We start from the raw sequence: 12,522 nt of genomic DNA, 5'->3' as shown, positions 1-12,522 counted from the left end.
AAATTTAAGGGTTCAAGTAACAAAAAGATCACATTTCCACAAAAGGCTCTGTCTAGTACCGGGCTCAAAACTCAATTTACATCTTAATAAACTTAACGTATCTGCATATAATGACTGAAGGGCTTCTGTTCTCTGTTCAGGTCATTGGTGTGTTGTGCAAACAGCTTTTCAATATGTCCTTGAAGTAGGATGTAAACGTAAGCTGCGGGCTTCTCTCGGGGAATGACCTTAACCATGCAAAATCTTTAATTCCATAGTGTGCTGTACTTTCCATTTCTGTCAGCTACACACAAGGCTCCACTTCACTGATAGAGGAATATTTCAAGACACGTTGTTGATAAAATCCCATGTGGAGTCATTGCTGTACTATCAGTTACATTCAAACTTCACACGTGTTTCAGATGATCAGACAGTGTCAACCTGTCCAAAATCTCCAAGTAATGTCTCTGTATTGCAAGCTGCAGATAGAGGAATAAGGTAAATGGAAGTGCTTTATTTATATGCAAGGCCACTAGAAATTATGTGGCTTGAAAGGACCAAATTATGAGGCCGGGTTGACCAATTTGTGTGGCAAAAAAAGTCCAATTAAGCCTTTACAACGCCTTTACATGCCTTTATGTCCTATTTATAGTATCCAGCAGTAAACACATACAATTTCTTTGTTAGTAATGCATGAAGTTAAGGTATAAAAACCTGTTTTTCTTTATTATTTGTGTGATATATAATTCTCTTGTATGCTTTGTTTGTGGGCAGGATTTCTATGAGCTGTGTGAGTAAAGAATGAGAATTTCTTCTAATAAAATTACTTTTAACAACATGATGTAACTTGGTTGTTTTTAAAAACTATTTTTCTTTCTTTTGTTGTTATGATGTATTTTTTTTCCTCATGAAACAATAGATTTTTTAAATGAAACATGTGTATGTTATTTACAAACTACTTAAATCTTTATTCCAAAAATGGTTAAGGGTATACCTCCTGTACAATAAAGTGTTGTAAATGATTTCTATGTGTGTAAGAATCAAAGAAAAGTTATTTTTATACTGTCAAAGAAGCTGCCTACAGGCTGTCTTGACATTGTAGCTAGTCCATTTCCTCCTTCCTGTTGTATTTCTCGTACCCCCCCCCACGCCCATTGGTCACACGTCAGGAAGCCAGCAGGAGCTTGAAGGTCGGGAAACCCTCAGGACATGGTGCGATTGAAGCTGATTCTTGACATCGATTAGCTCCAACAGGGCTCTAACAAGGGTGCACAGCCTTTTTCACAACTGATCCAAACGTCTGTTGTATACCACGCAGCTCTTGGTCCTGGGGAGAGACGGGCTGGGAGGACTGGGATTTATAGCTGTGCCACGCTGAACTCTATGAGCGGAAAATCTGCATCTAATCTGGTCTTGCCTGCACTACTGTGTTGCTGACACTGCCAACCGGCCACCGACACTGTACCACCAGAGTGTCTGTGTATCATACACCAAGCCTCTGCTTCTGTGGATTCTGTGGAAAAACGCCCTTTTATCATTTTAGCCAACTTCCACGACCCTGCCTCCTAGTATTACCCAACAAGCGCATCTAAGTCATCCCATTATTAGAGGAAATGACAGGTGCGGCCCTGATACCATTTCTTCTCTGGTCCCTCCCTCTAAGCCTAAGCCCAAGCCCAAAAGGCTGCCCATGCCTAAATGACTGGAGAGAAAGAGTGGTCTTTTGGCCCCTTATACATTACCCAGCCAAGCTTATCACTCGATAAATCCACCCAGTGAAGTGACTTATTAACTTCTTCCCCACTTTGTGAGGGCCTTCAAGCACCCATCTTGCAGTTCATGTCAAGCTTGATGTTAGCGGGATCTCCTTCTGTAAGCTATCCTGCATTAACCCAGTTTTAAGGACTGATTCCCAATTTGAGTAGGGTGATCTGCAGTGTCTTCATCCTGAGCCTAATGAGATTTGCCTTATCTAAATCGGAAAACTGTTTTCAGTCATATGTAGGATAAAAAACAACCTGAAAGAACATTATATCTGCCTGCATTGGCTTGAGCGCATCCATATAGTAGCAGTTAAATATATCAAAGATTAGCAAGGAGTTAAAAAATACCATCTTTCAAGTCTTATATTAAAGCTGTTAAAGTTGGTTTAAAGTGACAGAAGGTATTTAGACTGCATGACTGTGGAAGTTTGATGAATGGACCATGTAGTGCCCAAAGACTGTTTTTGGTGAAGCTTAGCTTAACGTTTATAATTTCACAAGCACACTTTACTGTTCATTGGTTGCATTCACTGTTGTTTTTTATATAGTTCATAATTTAAAAAAGTGACATGGTGGATAATACATTTTCTTTCCAAACAGACAAGGCACTACAACACCACCAAAAGCAAACTTCATAGAAGCTGATCAGTATTTCATTCCTTTTGAACTTGCCTGCCAGTCGAAATCCCCTCGCATCGTCAGTACTTCTCTTGACTGTTTACAGGTATAACTGATTTTTTGCTTTAGCCAAATAATACTTGTTTGCTCTGTTATTTTTTAACTGTATGCCTTGCCAGTTTTAGAAGATGAGGATGTTGCAGTATGAAAGACTTCCATTTATTGAGACTTAATATCCAAATGACTTAATTGAGTTTTCTTGAACATGACTGGTTACTAGTAAAAATCTAATGCATAAAATCTTGACATAAGGTATGTGCAGTTTGATTGCTGTGTAACTCTTCTTGCTGCAGGAACCTCCCTCCGGTTTCTCTGCAATGGGAAAAGAGAGATACAATTGCACTTTGGAATCACTCAAACGATGGGCGGGTATTTTGAAAAAGGGATAAGAAATTAAGTTATTCATTATTAGATAGCCCGATTAAATGTTTACCGGAAAGCTATATCTATTATTTGTAAAAATATATACTGATTGGTTCTCAAGGAGGAAAGGTTGTGGACGAATTCCAGAGTTAAGAAAATGTCCAGGTGTGTTAAGATAACTGTTTTTGGCAGTGGTAGAAAATGTCTTAACAATCAGAGTATGATTATTGCTTTATGGTTATTTTGGTTATGGTTATTTTGGGGAGCATGATAGTTTGGGTTCAAAGATGATGTCACCTTGGGGACATGCCATGGGTGTTTACCTGGGATAGTGGATATATATAAGCAACATCCAAGTTAGGTGATTTTTCCATATGGATTAGCTTACTCTTTTTGGTGTTAGATTCCTTCCCTTGACTACATTGCTGGAAACAGACATGGGGCAATAGTGTAAGCTAACACACAATTATAAAGCAGTTGTGGATATTGTCTGCAAACATTCTGAATTTAAGGTCTTGCCACCTAACATAGTCAGCCGGGGGACAGATGCAGTTTCTAAAGCTGGCAATATGTACGATGTCTGCACCACAATCATCAGTCTTCACAGCCACCATCAGTCAAACTGACAATGCTGAAAAGGAAGACTGCTACTCAATGTGCAAAGGCTAATGAGCCATGTCTGTTCACTCTGTTAAAAAGAACAGCAAGATACTCTAATCTGTTATGTTGAAGGCTGATACCTGGTTCAGATGTTTAAACTGCTGGGCAATTAAGCTCCTCCACACAAGGATGACACTTTAGTAAATAAAACAGTTTTGTCTGTACTAATCTCTGTGTAATCATTTCATTGCTGACTATCTTGCAGACTGTAACTCAATATGGTGCGGAGTCTGCCAGTTATATTTTTTTCAGGGCTCATACAACAAAAATAACATGGTTTAGGTTGGCAGTTGATCATCTGTGGTAGGCAAACAGCTAGGTTGTTCGTTTGGAAAGAGATATAGCTCTTGGCTTATTTCAAGATATATTTGTTCAAAGAAAGAAAGAAAGAAGGAAGCAGCACGTGGCTTTCAGTCAGATGTGTATGAGGATCCTGACAGCTGATCCTTAATGATAAAATCCTGGTGTATTCATCCAAATTTGCTTTAGAGGCGTCTCCATAGTATTCAGAGGTAGTATATGTAAGCTTTTTTGAGGTGGCAGGTCATTAGGTTTTTTTTCTGGAAGTAGTTCTATTGGCTCTGATAAGTCTACTTGTTCAGCATGTTTTAAAATCATGTTGTGCAAAACATTTATGTCCTCAGTTACATCTGGAACATAATTATTTTCTCCTGTCCATCCAGTTAACAGGTGCACATGTCCACCACTCCCAATAACAACTTATATTTTCATCTACTAATCCACCACCAATCCACCTTGGGTTCAGGAGTAGTATGCTATTTGCTGAAAAGCATTTTAGTGGCTCATCAAGGGTAGTAAGCTCTATATAACTACAATTATAATAATTATAGTAGATTAAACTTAATCTTGTCCCACTGTCATGTTGTCCTGCACTACCAATAAATGGCATACTATTTTACACAGATTTATTTTTCATGTTTTAGTCATGACATGGTCATTGTTTCATGTGTGAAATCTTTGTAGTTCACTACTTAATGTTATTCCTTCTTCTTTGTCTTTAGAAATTAATAGCTTACGGCCATATCACAGGAAATGCACCTGACAGCGGTAGTCCTGGAAAACGTCTCATTGATCGTATAGTAGAAACTGTTTGTAACTGCTTTCAAGGACCACAAACGGATGAAGGTGTGCAGTTACAAATCATCAAGGTATTGTCTTTTTTTTGTCACTTTTAATGTAAGTCCTAGTTTTTTAAATAGCCTATTAAGAAGTAGGCTCTGAGTGGATATGCTTCTATTTATTGTAAACAGATTCAATTGGTGTCTGTAGCTAACGCAAATGATTTAGGAAAAGCACGGGCTTTGACGCTTGTATAAACTGAGAGTCTCTTTTAAAGCTTTGGTACAATTCCACATTGCCGGCAAAAATAATGTAACGCACTCCTACCATATTTATTCTTGAAGACAGCTGGACTTAAGGCTGCCAAGACGAACCAAATATGTTGGTTTTTTTTGGCACGCACTTTTGATGCTGTCATTTGCAGTTTCGCGATAAGTCCTAATTTTGCCATATGAATACATAAAGTTTACTGGATAATCACTAATCAAACAGTGCCTCTGGCACACTGCCTTTTGTTACCGCCTCCTAATTATTCAGCTGTCTCCACTTGCCCTCCCAACATTATCTGACGTTCTTTTTGATCCATGTTTTTGAGTACGCTTGTATACCTCTAGGTTGCAACTTTAATATTTCAGTCCCAATATTTGGCTTACTTGGATACAAGTGTTACTATTGTCTACCTAATGAAAATAAATGACTGATTTCCTACTCACCACACCTTTTGACTGGTATGACTAAAACAAGGTATGTATTGGTCGTGATGGCACCCTTCTTGAGCCTTGCTTGTCACAAGAGGATCAATTTAGTGTTAATGTTCCACTCAGCAATCTTTGTTTTATTAAAAAACTATTTTGAGAAATCTTTCCATGTTGCATTAAGCAAGCTATAAAATTATAATTGTTGTGTATAAACCCTCTTGTCTCCCTTTTCTTAAATGTGAGCAAAAATTTACTACTTCTGATACAGAGACTTCATGCAACCATGAAATGCTCCATACCCCTGCTTCAAAATGATCTTTTATAAACTCAGGTTGACAGTATATCAAAGGGGGGGGGGTTCTAGAATTGTTAATCAAATAAAAATACCACTTCAATAGAAAAAACATATTTTCTCAGTAAATTAACCCAAGGAAACTGAACTGTTTATGGATTCCAGTTCAACATTACTTTGATCTCACTCCTTATCCTGATATCCAAATGAGCAACAAACACTGGCAATAACAATTATTGGCTTCAAATCAAGGGATTTCACTCACTTGAGCCTTTCGCGAACAGTAGATTGCAACCACCTCAAAGAAGTCACCTGGATCTGTATTGCTAAGAAAGCATTTTGTATATTTTTGTTTTACCCCTTCATATTAGGACTTAGTTTGACATGATATGATTTATGCTCTAAATATATTGTACACTTCATGTAACTTTTTTAATAGTTCATTCTCAGCCTATCCTCAGTCAGATACCATATTCTTGATAGTCTACCAAACCACTTTGCCTTTCCAGAACCTACAAGGCTACACATAGAAAGAAAACATTACACTAGCTAATCAGCAGTATCAATTGTTCGTGATTATAAACACTTCCTCCACATCTGTTTTTATTCTCTGTCACTTGAGTGTCCTTGCTCATCAGCCATCCTTATGCTCCATGTATCCACCACAAGTACATACATGTTTGTAGGATATGTGCCCATGTCTTAATGAGATTAATTTGGCAGGTGGAAGCCCTAGGTTCCATGTAGGTATCCAAAAGTCTCAATTGGATATTGTACTACAATATATGCTAGTATCTAATTGAGCCAGAATTACTATTGTTTGCAGGTAATAAGCAACATATCCCTTGTGGTATATTGAGCCTTAAATTCCCAAACAATGTGAGCACTCTGAGTTAAACATATTGCCCACCAAATCTGTCCTCAGTAATTCCTATATGAAACCAACACAATTTATTTTATTTGAAAAGTCATATTGATCAAGCCAAATTGGTGTATGTTCTGATGTCCCGTGATGGTTAAATTCCAGCTACATGATGGTTTGCACTGAATATTTTAGGTCGAGCCTAGCAGAGCGCATGTGCAGCTGTCTCGGCATGCTGTAAACTACTCTGTTGGCTTTAACCACGCCCATCACTTTCATTCGTTCCTTGGCGTGCCTTTCAAAATTCCCTTGATTTCGTAGGTAAATGCCTTACCTTTGTTCTGTCTTGAGGCTGTTTTGTTACCGCATCGGAGATTGACCTTGGTACATGGATTATTGCATGATCGGCCATATACCATAGCAATACTTTTTTATTTTGCTTCTCTGCTTCTTGCTCCGTGTCCGTATGTTGTTTCGTCCTCCTACTTGTTTTTGGTCATGCCTCTGTTTCTTTGTGGTGTCTGTGCCCAAAGGCTGCAAGCTGGAGGGGGTTCTTTTTTATGGATTTTGTTGAAGTTTCATATAGCGCAAATTCGATCAGAGGAGTGCTTTACATGATTACCACTTGCGTACAAGTTTAAACGGAAAAAACACAGAAATCCTCAACATGGCTCTCCTTGCTTCGGGGGGCTTTTCTTTTTCAAACCATGTTTGCCTATAACTCAGCCTCTTTTGTTCCTTCAACAATGGGACAACTACCAAAACATTCAGCTCAAAACACTCTTTCCGTCTCTGTCATTTCTGGGTCCCCATATTATGTTTGGGGTTGGGGCTCAAAATCATAACCTCTCCCACTAGTCAGCATCTTTTTAAGCTCTCACATGGCTGGAACTTTTGTTTTACAGCTGGGAGTAGTTTATGTTTTTAGGGGCCTTGTTTGTAATATTATTGCAATAGGCCTGCTATGCCTGAAAATGTGTAAGACACTACGCCCTCTAGGGGTTAAATATATGGTTACGCTGCATTACTTTCTGCCATTCTGTTTTCATGTGATTATGCCCTCTAGGGGCAGATTATATGGCTACATGACCAGGTTTCTTCCAATTGTTATTTTTATTGTGATGTCCTCTAGGGGCTGTTCTGAGCAATACAGTCAAGATACTACAATATTCGCTGCACTTGGAATCCCGCCCCATAATACTTCATGGGGCATTTCTTTTACAATTTTATTTTGCCCATAACTCACCATGTGGTGGTGCTAGGAAAATGGGACCACGTTAAAAATGTTCAGCATGACACACACTTTCTGTCTAGGTCATCTCTGGGTCCCCCACACTAGGTTGCAGAGGACCCCAAAATAATAATCTCTCCCACCATTTAGTGTATTTGTGAGCTCGCTCATGGCTGGAACTTTTGTTGTACAGCTGGGAGTAGTTTGTGTTTTGAGGGCCTTGTTTGTAATATTATTCTAGTAGGCCTGAACATGTGCAATGCACAACGCCCTCTAGAGGTTAAATATATGGTTACATTTCATTACAATCTGCCATTCGTTTTTCCATGTGGTTAGGCTCGCTATGGGCTGACTATATGGTTCCATGAACATGTTTCTGCCAAATGCTATTTTGTATTGTGGTGCCCTTTAGGGGCTGATCTGAGCATTACAGTCTAATTCCAAGTGTATGAAAGAATGCACAAACACAACGTTTATTTCTGATAAACGTTTTTATTGGGTTTACTTGATGATTGTATATATTTTATTGATCTCTCCTTATTGCAATTAAGACCATGATTCATGACAGTGTAGCATCCTTATTACAGTATGGTTGTTTGAACACTCTTGATATGTTTAAGTGACTCTTCTAGGGGGCCAGTGGTTGCACAATGTCAGCTATGTTATGTCCCATCTGCCAATGTAATGTACTGCGTGACTAAATACTTGAAGGTCCCTAAGGCGAGGCCTATTGGCTATGCCAATACTTGTTTTTTTAGAGTATAAGATATACATTAGTAGAAGGTTAAAAAAACATTGATGTGTTTGATTCTGACTAGCGATTCTTGATGACTTTAATTTATATAGATGGAAAAAACAGATTTGTCAAGAATGTCCCGAATGAAGTTCTTTAACATTATCAAAAGCATTTGCAGCATCTAAAAGACCAAGGGCAAGTGATGAATTTCTGTGTGTGAATTTATTGGTTCGATAGTGAGTTTAAGAATCAGAGGAATATGTTTTTCCCATATTTCAGGAATAAAGCTATAGGACTGAGTGATAAACATGAGTAGATATTTGACTAATGAAATATTGGTTTATTCATATGTTTCAAAGAGTAATATAGTCTCATCTACAACTATGAATATTTGTATCTCTTAGCCATGCCTAGTCTTTCTTTGAGTAATGACTATATCCATACTTTTTAGGGTCGAGCCTGCGTTGCATGCGCTCGCGCATGCGTATCGCAGCGAGACTCTTTTGTATTTAGTAAGGGCTCGGAGCCCTATCAACTCTACGTCAGTGTTTTTTATTGGTTTGTGGGCTTCCTAATAAAATCTGCTTGCTTTCATTAGTCGAAGGCACCCATATGTCATGCCTTTTCTGGTGGCTAGCCCTCCTCGAGCGCAGCGACCAAGTACAGAAAACATGCGAGGCTCGCTGTTTTCCATCGGGCTTGTGGACATTTTTTTCTCTAATTTACGAGCGCGATCTCGCATGGCAGAAGTCGAGCGCTTTACATACTTGATTTCACTTTTTCGGGTTATGTACATAAATGCACTTTTGCCCGATAGGTGAAAAGTCGGGTTAAGAGTTTACAACGCTCTAACATGAGCAAACGCGAGACCCGTTGCATTGTAAATGCTTGTTTATAAAGTGTCCCTTCGTGCTCGCTTCTCGCCTCACCATCCAGAAACTGCTTGCTGAATCTTTTTTTTCTATCTGATTCTCCTTCAAATACCATTCAGCCAGCTTTTCCTCTTTAGGGAGGTCTCCTTTTAAGGTTGCAGCCTACCAGACAGCGCAGCTGTCCGGTTTGCTAAATACTTCTTGGGGACGTTCAGAAAGCTGAGCTAGGAATGCATCCTGCCCGTTGCTTGCCGTTGACTTTGTGGATTTCAACTCATGTTTTCTTGCTTTCCATTTGCTGGCTTCATTTGTTTTAGGCTGTCCAGCTTGAGTTTGTACCCTCCCTTGCTCAAACCTTATTTGCAGTATCCTTCCGAGTTCTCCCTTTCCGTATACAGAACTATAAATCTTGTTCTTATCTCTACACATTTGCTGCACATTCAAAGACTAAGGTCAAATGTCAGGTGCTTGCTTACTTATCTTTCACTGACTTTAAAGTGGTGACTTTAAAGTGAGAGGACTTATGTGACAATCTTGCTAGATACTGGCGGTAGGAAAGATTCTTTTCTAAATTTTCTAAAACACAACAATATTTAAATTATCTGCATGTATTTCAGGATAAATCAGAATTAGGAACACAAATGAAGCACATTTCTTGTTATTTTTCAAGTGTGTTGGAAACAAATACTTAAATATGACCAAACAAATCATTTCAGTACGTGATGCAATTTCCACACATTTTTAGTCTGTGCACTGTACAGTTTTATTAGTAAAACTGTATGTCCGTACAAATATAATGGTCAATTCAATTGAAAATGTGTTGACTGTAATGTCAGTGTGCTTCCACACCATTAATACTCCTCTGTACGCCATTCCACACTACTCTGCACCTTTACACACCACTCTGCACCACTCCACTTTACACCACTCCTCTCACTGAATCACGCGACTGCACTCTGTAACACTGTTCCTTTCTACTCTACCCTGTACCACTCTACTCTATGCCAATGCACTCTTCGCTACTCTACACCCTTCGCCACTGCAAACTACACCATTCAGGTCTAGACCACACCAGTCTACTCTGCACAACTCCACTTTACGCCACTGTGCAGGACTGCACTCTATGCCACTGCACTCTACACCAATCCACTGTATGACACCCTAATCTAATCTAATCTGCTCCACTGCACTCTGTGCCACTGTACTCTACACCACGTTACTCCACACCATTACACTCTATGCCACTCTATGCAATTGCACTCTGTGCCACTTCACTCTACTCTGAAACAATGTACTCTTCACCACTGCTCTCTACACCACTCCATGCCACTCTACTCTTTCCGACTGCATCCTGCGCCAAAGCACTTTACACCTCTGCCCTCTAATCTGTATCACTGTACTCTACATCACTGCTCTGACACTATATTCTGCAACACTACACTCTGCCACTGAACTCTACGCCACTATACTCTGCACAATTCCACTGTACACTCTGTACCACTTTCTACTAGTCTGCACCATTCCACGCCATTGCACTCTGCCACTAGACTGTACGCCACTGCCCTCTGCATTACTCAGCTCTATGCCACTCAACTCTATGCCTCTCAACTTTATACCACTCAACTCTGCACCACTGTATTATGCGCCACTGTATTCTATGCTGCTCTACTCTGTGCCGCTCTACCTACTCTGTGCCGCTCTACCTACTCTGTGCCGCTCTACCTACTCTGTGCCGCTCTACCTACTTTGCGCCGCTCTTGCCGCTCTACCTACTCTGCGCCGCTCTACTCTGCGCCAATGCAGTCTACAATGCACTATTCTAATCTTCGCCATTGAATTCAGTGCCACTGAACTCTGCACCAAAGCACTCTACACCAGTCTACTCTACACCAGTCCACTCTACTGTATGCCACTCTATGCAACTCTTTACTGTCACTGCAATACACAACACACTCTGCCATTCCACTCTACAACACTCTACTCCACTCTCTGCATCCACTCTACGACACTCCACTCCACGCTTCTCTATGCCACTAACTTTAAGCCATGCTGGACGGCAGCCAGGCTGACGTACAACATAGCTAAAACACATTGCCAAAGCCAAAAGCTTTTGTGCATGTGAGACCCTTTGGCTTTGCCAATGCTCATTTCATATTCCACGTGAAATATGTAACATTTGTATTTGGGCTGCCAAGATTTGCCATTCTCCACAGGATAATCTCCTACATTTTTTAATTCAAGGTTCCTGAAATATATTTTGAGATGGAGCATTTGAGGCTTAACCACCAAAATATCCATGAAGACACTTTGTCCAAGCCCTTAAGCTAGACGCTTTCATTGTGGGGTTTTGGAACTACAAAATCTGTACTCCAAATGAAAGCAGTAAAGTTTCTAAAAGTTCTCACACCTGCAAGTGTTTTTTTTTTTTGTATCCATTAAAGAATACCCACTTTGTGTGCCTTTGTGTAGCCAAGAAATGTCCCCCAATTGCCCCTACGTCTTTTGCCTCTATATTAAACGTACCACCCCAATGTGAACATATATTTGTTGTGATGATGCACCTCTCTCACTTATCAAATTGTGTATAGTAGGTGCCTCAGTTTCCTAGCTTTCAAGAGAAACTTTTTTACTCCCTCCTTCATATTGATCATTAAGTTGGCAAACATTCTAAGAAACCAGGGATATAATCTCTGAATATCAATAAGGAACCAACATGTTTCTCGATGGTAGGCTCACATGTCTTTTGTATGGCTTTCACTTGATCTGACATGGGCTTCTTTCCATCTCCATGTATGGCGTGCTTTAAATACTAACTGGTTTTAATACAACATTTGCACTTCTCTTCCCTGAATTCTAATTCACCCTCCTTTGGTAGCTCCCAAATATTTGTCACTTAGAATGATCATCTAGAAGGAACTTTGTCAGTGGGAGTTGGCTAAGCAGTTTATTCATGATTTCCTAAAAAACTAATGCCATCATGCTAAATTGCATGGTGCAAAACAGGAAAACTTCAACAGGGATGTTGAGTGTAACAGTGAGTCAGGCTGTAGTATGACACAGTTGTAAAAAAATAACTACAAAAGTAGGTTTGTATGGGATTGATTGTTTATACCCATGCTAAGGGTTGAAACCAAACCCTCTAGCCAATTCAAAGAAAACGTTTCCTGAAACCTTCTTTGCCACTATTTCAGAAACTAAGCAGCAAACACCAGCTTACTCAATTTCAGATAACACGTTCCCCAATTCTTTCAGCTGTTCCTCTTACGGTAACTAGCAGGTTTCACTGCGGTAAAGGCCCCTTTCCTATC

The 12,522-nt window shown here is 39.7% G+C and overlaps 1 protein-coding gene across 1 annotated transcript in view; it reads left to right on the top strand.

The window, feature by feature from the left end:
* Positions 1 to 12,522, top strand: part of ARFGEF2 (ARF guanine nucleotide exchange factor 2) — a 557,551-nt gene that overhangs the window by 67,738 nt on the left and 477,291 nt on the right. Inside the window, exons 3-4 of the mRNA XM_069243445.1 lie at positions 2,343 to 2,466; positions 4,466 to 4,612. Of these exons, the coding sequence (XP_069099546.1) occupies positions 2,343 to 2,466; positions 4,466 to 4,612 (271 nt within the window). The remainder of the gene's footprint in view (positions 1 to 2,342; positions 2,467 to 4,465; positions 4,613 to 12,522) is intronic.

The sequence above is a fragment of the Pleurodeles waltl genome, chromosome 7 (genome assembly GCF_031143425.1).
Source record: "Pleurodeles waltl isolate 20211129_DDA chromosome 7, aPleWal1.hap1.20221129, whole genome shotgun sequence".
Taxonomy (NCBI): Eukaryota; Metazoa; Chordata; class Amphibia; order Caudata; family Salamandridae; genus Pleurodeles; species Pleurodeles waltl.
Note: the sequence above shows the minus strand (reverse complement) of the source record. Positions and strands in the feature narration are given on the sequence as shown.